This window comes from Strix uralensis, chromosome Z (assembly GCF_047716275.1).
Source record: "Strix uralensis isolate ZFMK-TIS-50842 chromosome Z, bStrUra1, whole genome shotgun sequence".
Lineage (NCBI taxonomy): Eukaryota > Metazoa > Chordata > Aves > Strigiformes > Strigidae > Strix > Strix uralensis.
Window position 1 is genome coordinate 30,667,503 of NC_134012.1, and position 7,928 is coordinate 30,675,430.

At 37.9% G+C, this 7,928-nt stretch overlaps 1 protein-coding gene across 1 annotated transcript; it reads left to right on the top strand.

Moving 5' to 3' along the window:
* Positions 1–516: 516 nt before the first annotated feature.
* LOC141938172 (programmed cell death 1 ligand 2-like) lies at positions 517–7,690 on the top strand. The gene is made up of 6 exons (XM_074856782.1): positions 517–571; positions 1,895–2,257; positions 3,313–3,597; positions 4,151–4,291; positions 5,047–5,088; positions 7,236–7,690. The coding sequence occupies exons 1-6, from the start codon at positions 517–519 to the stop codon at positions 7,316–7,318; spliced, it is 969 nt and encodes a 322-aa protein (XP_074712883.1). The 3' UTR covers positions 7,319–7,690.
* Positions 7,691–7,928: the final 238 nt, after the last annotated feature.

Below are 7,928 nucleotides of genomic sequence, written 5' to 3' on the forward strand. Positions count from 1 at the left end.
AACTCAGTAAATATCCTCAAAAAAGTATGCAAAGCAGAGTTGAAACAAAATCAGGGTTAGCGATCTTGTAAACTAGATAAGGTGTTAGTGCAGGCAGTTAAAAAAGTCTGCTTTGGCATGTTTGTGAAGTTCTCTCACATGTGAGAAGCTGCTGCGATTGACTTTTATTATTCCAGGGTAAAGTTTCAGTGTGAAGTTGTTGTAAAAGCACATCCCTGTCAGACTATTTAAGATTGCCTGCAAGCTACAGATCCTGAAAGCCTCACGGGTGAAGTTGTGGAAATGTTTTATTTCCCTTCATTGCCTCACATCAGTGGTTCATATTCCGTGTGTGTGCACAGGTTGTTGAATCAGGATTTTCTTTGTTTCTAGTGGTAGCCTAGTGTTTTGGGGAGTTTTTGGCTGATTTTTAGCTGCGGGTTTTGAAGGTTAGCATGGCTCTAATCTACTTCAGCAGAAGGTGGTTGTTGCAAGTTCTGATGCAATCCTACTTTTGTTTCAGATCCACCTGAGAAAATGTTCCAGATCCTCACAATGCTGTTGCTGGAATTGCAGCTCTCTGTGGTTTCAGGTGGGAGAGAAACTACATTTCAATTCCACCAGCAGAACCAATGCAGCAGATACCACTACGCTCTCAGTACATGGGCTTCAGCACCTCCAGCAATACTTTCATGAATAGCCAGTGATGTCTGGAGCCTCTGCTTTGCAATGTCTTACAGAAGGCACCGTGTACTAACTGCACACGGGACAGATGCCTGCCGCTTTCCACAATCGAGCTTCTTTAAACCATAGGGTATTGACGGCTGAGGTGTCCCGCATTAGCAGGCGTGGCTATGAGAGGGGAGATGGCCAAAGCAACCTAAGCCCATTGTAAAGCAGAACAACCTCAGTGTGAGGCAGAGTCAAGTAAAACCACATGTATTCCCCTGTCCATGCCTGTAGCAGGAGCAGCCTGCCTAAAGCCCAGGAGCGGCCTGGCACTTTTTCATACTATTTTTTCCCTCATTATGGTTGTATTAAAGTGAATAAACAAACATTACTAAGGGGAACTGAAGCCTTCCCTGTAAGTATTTCACAAACACATGAAATAAAAGAAATGCATAAGCATTTGCATGAACTTCTCTTTTGAGTGTCACTATCAATACTTCCAAGTGCTTCTGAATTAAATCTATCAATATATGGTACATCCAATATAGAAAGCAGTAACAAGGTATATTGAATGATGTGTCATGAATAAGTCTCATCTATCAAGTACACTTTAAAATGGTGATCTATTCATAACTATGAATTTCAGATTTGGTGAATGGCTAAGAAGATTACTTTGATATACTTTCTGTAATACTGTTACATGTATCTGAGAAGATGCATGAGATCAAATGATACTCACACGGTCCCAGGCTTGTGGAGGACTGTAATTGCTACATGGCAGTTCTTTCAGTTACACTTATCCAGTGCTTATCCAGTGTAATCTTTACAAAGAGAAAAGTGATTTTCTCTTTGTAAAGGATAATGAAATTAGACTTACTATTTCCACAATTAACTGTTGCTTTTATGAGAATCTTAGGACATATAAGATACAATCATAGTTTCACAGAAGTGCTCCCTGTGTTATCACTGACCCAGCCTTAAGTTATTCCTAAAATGTGAAAATAAATCCTTGCTCATTTTGTCCTTGTTTTTCAGACTCTTAATCAATACAGAATATAGATAATTTGCTATAAATACTACTGACATGGTAAAAACATTAGTGTGAGTAGGAACAAAAAATCCTTAAAACTTTTAGTGAAATCAGTAACCATACGCCTGACTACATGACACCTTTTTGCCCAAATTTAAAGAAAACCAAAACATATTTTAATACAACAAATGAAACTGTTTTCTTTCCCTGCCATAGCTTTATTTACAGTTGAAGTTCCTCAACAGCTATACATTGTGGAGTATGGGAGCAACGTGACCATGGAATGCAGATTCCCTGTGAATGGTTCGTTAAACCTAGGACTCCTGACTGTTGTTTGGGAGCAAAAAAGGCAGAGCCAGTCAAAATCAAAAGAGGTGTACACACTCCGCAATGGGAAAGCATTCCCTCCATCCCAACACCACGATTACATAGGAAGAGCAGCACTTCTGCACAGTGAACTGAAATTGGGACGAGCTATCCTTCAGATCACTAGCGTGAAGATCACAGATGCAGGATCTTACCTTTGTCTCATTGACTACCAAGGCGTGGACTACAAGTACATTACTTTGGAAGTAAAAGGTTAGTGGCTGAATTGAATGTAAGTATGTATTCATTGAGATATCTCTACTACATTCCTACAGGCTTGTAGAAATTGATTAATTTGGAGGAATTTGTTGCTAATTCTCTCACCAAGACCCTGTGCTCAGCTCCCAGGTGAACCAAAGCAGTAGTCTTAGTGCTCGCTGGTCTTCAGTTCAACAGCCAGCTGAGCTTCTCCTGGAGCAGCCTGTGCCAGAGAGGGAGAGCAACTGTGCCCCTCTGTCCTTCATCCCTTCTCCTTCTTCACACACCCTCTTCTCCAGTGTCCCCACACCCCACCTCTCATTTGAAACCCTGCCCTGTTGGGCCACCTCTAGCCATTCCCAAAAGTTTCTCAGAAGTTCTTTAATTTACTTACGAGCACTGCTGCAACTACCCAAGTGACTGGGAATTCCCTGAGAGACTGCAGGTCCCAGAGCAAGGGGCCAAATGGACATTAGCAATAAAGGTGTATGTTACTGGATAGCATGATAGACCAGTCTTTGAAAGGCTTCTGGTGTTTCCCACTAACTGCAGTATGTCCATGTGATACAAGGCAGCATTCATTTCCCACACAGCCATTTAAACAATGAGCTTTGTAAAATGCAAAAATGGATACAGCCATTTTTAAGACCCACATTGGTTCCTCTGAACTATCCTCACAGAAATTCTAAGTTAATTTTGTTCTAATATGATGAAAATATCACACTTGTTTATAAGTTGTGGTAAAATAAACATTAAAAATGGCCTTTGTCTTGAAGTAGCATATTCAAAAAGTGAAAACAGAGTCCAATGAGACTTCACTTGTTTCCTCTGTATTGATGAATTATAAATTCAGTGTCAGCTGCTGCCTTGTATAAAGTAGTGGAGTAGGTGTGACAAGGATTGAACAATGAATATTGAATTGTTCTACAAAACATCCTTCATAATTTCAAATAAGCATACCTCAGATACAGCCATAGGCAAAGTATGGCATTAAAAGGAAGGAGGAAGAGTCAAGTGGGAAAATTGCTATTGTTGCGTAAAGTAATTTTCGTCAACTTCTTCTTATGCAGCACCCTACAAGAAAATAAACACTCAAGTAATGAGAAAACCAGGTGAAGACAAGTTTGTTTTCATGTGCCAGGCAGAAGGCTTTCCTCTGGCAGAGGTTTCCTGGCAAAATGCGAAGAACTTCAATCTCAGTGGATCTGTAAATACCACCTATACGCTGACCGCAGATGGCCTCTACAATGTCACCAGCATCCTGACATTCAAACCAAATGTGAGTGACAACTACAGCTGTGTGTTCTGGAATAAAGAACTAAATGGAGAAACTTCAGCTCACCTTTCCACTTTAGGTTTGTATCACCTTGAATTTGTACAAGACAGGGAGTATTTGTACATACATCGTGTCCTCCGATCCACCACTGGACTTTGGTTCTAGAAAACAGTGTAATATTGGAAAAGAAACAAGTCAGTATTATTTACACCTTTGAAGCCTCAGCTAGCTTGCACTCCAACAAGCCAGTCTGTTGTTTTTCTTTATATTTTAATTGTAGGGTAGCTCCCATTATTTGGCTGCCAGTACAGAGGAAATCCTTTAATTTGCACGGGTGTCATCCCTGATCTAGACTCCTAATTAATTTTTCTTCAAATGGGATACAGAAAAATTGCAGTAGTGCTCACTCAAATGCCATACAAATGAGAGATTTAACTAATTTTTTGTAAAGCTTCATCTAGTAATATTGCAGAATACAGTATTCCTAAAATGAGTGTAAAACACTACATTGATAAATTTTAAGGATCTTTTGTTCAGTCAGAGCAAGACAGTGGAGAATCAGAACTGCCAAATTCATAAACGATGTCTGTTTTGTAAGTTATAAATTTACTTTCTTTTCATGTTTTTGACAGCTTTAATGAGCACACAGTACAGCGGACAAAAATCCCTGATCTTATTTATCATTCCCATGTGTGTGATGGTAGCTGTCCTTCCCTCTGCACTAATAATCTTTCAAAAGAGAAAATCATTCAAGAATGGGCAACCCAAAAAAGGTACATTTTACTTCAGAGAGTGAATCTTTTCCCTTATTCTTTATTTTTCCTGTGAACAACCTTTTGGAAATTTTAGTAACTCTAGGGATGCTTGTGTGACTTTGGTCATGTTTTATTTCTAGATGCACTCTGTTCTAAAATGAGATCTTGGATCATTTGAGTTGAGTTTTATTTTCCTCACCTTGTTACTTACATGGGACAACGTATATAGGAAGATACATTTTTTTAATCTGACCAGATACTATTCTGTAAAGAATACAAACAAGCTTTGGCTTGGGTAAGAAGGGCTGTAAAAACATGGTTTGAATGGTATTTTTCTTCATGGCTACAAAGACACTGTAGCTACAGCATATGACACAGAACTTTTACTTTCCATCTCCATTAAGGCTGTATAACTAAAGTGGTATGTTGTACTGGACTATTACGAATAGTGTTTATTCTCTTGTTTACAAGTGCAATAGTGGAAAGATAATAAAACAAACAAGCTATTATTCTAGTATTTTCTTGCACATGAATAGTCTCTAGTAAACTCAAACAAATATACTGTCATGAAATGAAATTCTTGCTATTAAGGACTTCAGAATTTAGTTCAAAATTTGTAAAAGAAAAGAAGTGTAGAGAAGTTTATGTATTTGGCAGGAGTTAATAAACTTAAACGTGCTTAAAGCTCAGTTTGATCTAAAAGTTTGTTGAATTTAAAATCTATTTTATATGTTGAATATTTAATCTAAATCTGCATATATTTACTTTAACAGACAGGAAAAGAAAACTGAACCCTAACCTGAAAGAGGAGAACAGTAAGTCATAGGGTTTTCTATATTTATGCTTATACCTTTTTCTTTCTTACAGCTAAAATCTTTATTGATGGCAACTCAAATAATATTACATCAAAATAGAGGCTAGTTTTGAATTTAAATTCAACTTTTCTTCAATTTTCAAAAAATGCAGTACCTAACATTATGAATTTCTCACAGGTGATGTAAAAATTTATAAATGTTTGTTCCCTTTCACTGAACTCCAGATAGCTTGCGTACATAGCTTGGTATACACCTCTGTATACTAACTGCAGTTCTAGTAGCCTCATCTGAGTAAGATACACATAGAAAGCTGTTTGTTTTGGATGGCATCAAGATTTTTGTGGTAATAGTGTGTTATACTTTTGGCTCAGGCCACAGGTTTTAACAATGATACCTCATTTATCCGGAATATTAGATCATCCACTGAGCCACGTATCATCTTACAAGTATGTGACTTTCCTAGACATCCAGGAATTTTTCATGTTGCAGAAGTAAGATAATGCCTAAAAAAGTGTCAGGATGCATATAACTGTCCTGTACTAAAAAAGAAAAAAAGAAACCATCATAGAAAACTATAAGCAATATGATAAGAAAGCTCTTAAAACACCTACTTACATAAATCAGTTTTGTTACCTATAAATAAAAGTCTGATAGGTTAATGTATTGTCAGGAGAGAGGCTGTGGCAGGTATTAGGTACGGTGGCATTGGGTTCAGCTGTAATTGCTGGAGTCCAAGCAGACCGTAACAGCCTATTGAGGCAAGCCCCAAGGCTGCCTAATGTGCTCCAGAAATATGCATGATTCTCCCCCAAGGAGCAAAGCTGGAGTAAAACTGTGATGCAGCTGACTGAGCAGCCTGAAGAAAAAATACATAGCAGTTTCTGGACATGTGGGCAACTTTGGGCTGTTTCAAGGACAGGATTTACTTGAGAAGCCACCCATGTTTCTCATTGCTAAAAAAAAATACATCAAGAAGTCACCAGCTTAAAAAATAACCTCTGTAGGTGAAATGAAAACTAGGGATTGGATGGAGAGGGCATGAATTCACTGATTCCCATATCACCTCAGATTGTAGTGCTTGCATCTTATCAGTAGCTATACAATCCACTGCCATCGGTATATATTACAGTCAAAATAACACTTTCAGAAAAACACTTTCACCCTTCAGAAATCAGCGTTGCTGTAGTCAAAGGCCCTTTCTTATTTCTCATGTGATGGTGTGAAACTTCAGTGGAATTATGCCATGTGCAAATGAACAAAAGCTCAAGGCAAGGAGCAATCTGGAGGACAGTGTTGGTACATGTCCGGACATAATTCCAGTGCATATTGTCTGAGCATGGCGTGGCTTCCTGTGGCTTTTTTTATTACTGTTGTAGAATTTTTTCACTTTGTAGGCCCTAGCCTCCTCTGTGCACTTACTGAAATGAAGAAATTAAAGGAGAGGTAGCTGCTTTTTGTGGTTTTGTTTTACTTCTTCATTTAATGACCGAAATCTTTGTGCAACATGCAGTAAGTCATATGACAAACATTTATATTTCTCAGCATAATATATTTTTAAGAAACACTGGAAAGAACCTTTTTTCCATGATGAGTAGGTACTTGAAGCACAAAAGCCACAGATACTTTACCAGAGAGCCTTGGAAATGACCCACATGGCCCTGGTTACAGGAACAAGGATTGTTCACATTACCATTTTAATTTACAGCTCAAGCTGTATCAGCACTGAAGTTGTAGCACATTTGAACTCATCACTGAAGTACCAGTTCTGCAAACTTTTATTCAGATACACAGGTTTTACTGACAAGCATTCCCATGGATGCTGTCTAACCAGATTTCAGGGTTTTTATTTCATTTATATGGCTGAGAGTCAGTGATAGCTTTGATGTAATAGCAAATTCAGAATTTGGATCACAGATAAGAGAGAGAGAGAGAGAATACTTCTCTCTGGAAACATTGCAACAGGATGCCTGTTGTAATTAATGACAGCTTTAAGGAGCCATGGTAACTTCAGAATGGCCCAGAAAAGCTTACATGCAATGAAGTCAGGCCTTTCACTCTTTACCACTCAGTTGTTAAAATCAGGCTATTTATTTGCCCAAATTATTGCAGATTTTAAAAATAATACTATTCCATTTTCTTTCTTTAAGGAGATGATTTTAACTCTCAAACCGAGGCTTTATACTTGTCAACTGTCACGGCTTCAAGAGACAATGGGAGTGTGGGTCTGTGAAAACTCTTCATATCACATGCCTTAATTTGCACTTTTTGTATCTGTTTTTGGGGACTTCAAAGGAAAGTTATAGCACTTTAGTTTTGGGATAAACAGTAAACTTATGGGGATTTATTGGCACTGCAGCAACGGAAAGCTATGCCTCTTCAGATACCATATCTTGAAGTTACTGAGAACTATGCTATCATGAAATGTGGTTTACCATTGTGAAGAGGTTATCTGAGTGCCTTTGATACACTTTATTTTTGGACTTACTGTTGTTCAAGGAATTTTTGTTTAAGAATGCCTTTATTAACTGTTCCAGTCTCAGGAATGTTGCTTGAATTCAAACATCTTGTGGGAATTTGAATAAAAGATGTATATGCTATCTTATGTCTAAACAGTCATCTTTCAGGTGGAGACATCATTATCTGCCTGTATCTCATTTCCAAATTTTGCAACAAATTAAACTGGAAATTACCACAAGTACCCATCAGCATGGCAATATATGGAAGATATTTCATATCACAAAAGCAGTAAGAGGTTGAAGTTAAATCAAAGAACAGACTGACCCCCCCCCCCAAAAAAAAAAAAAAAATCCCAACACCAACAATAAATCAACATTATGTCA

Excerpts from the sequence above, each read along its gene's own strand:
- LOC141938172 (XM_074856782.1), top strand. The coding sequence starts at position 517 with ATGTTCCAGATCCTCACAATGCTGTTGCTGGAATTGCAGCTCTCTGTG. Across the intron at positions 572-1,894 it reads GCAGCTCTCTGTGGTTTCAG|CTTTATTTACAGTTGAAGTT; the intron begins GTGGGAGAGAAA and ends TCCCTGCCATAG. Across the intron at positions 4,292-5,046 it reads GAATGGGCAACCCAAAAAAG|ACAGGAAAAGAAAACTGAAC; the intron begins GTACATTTTACT and ends TTACTTTAACAG.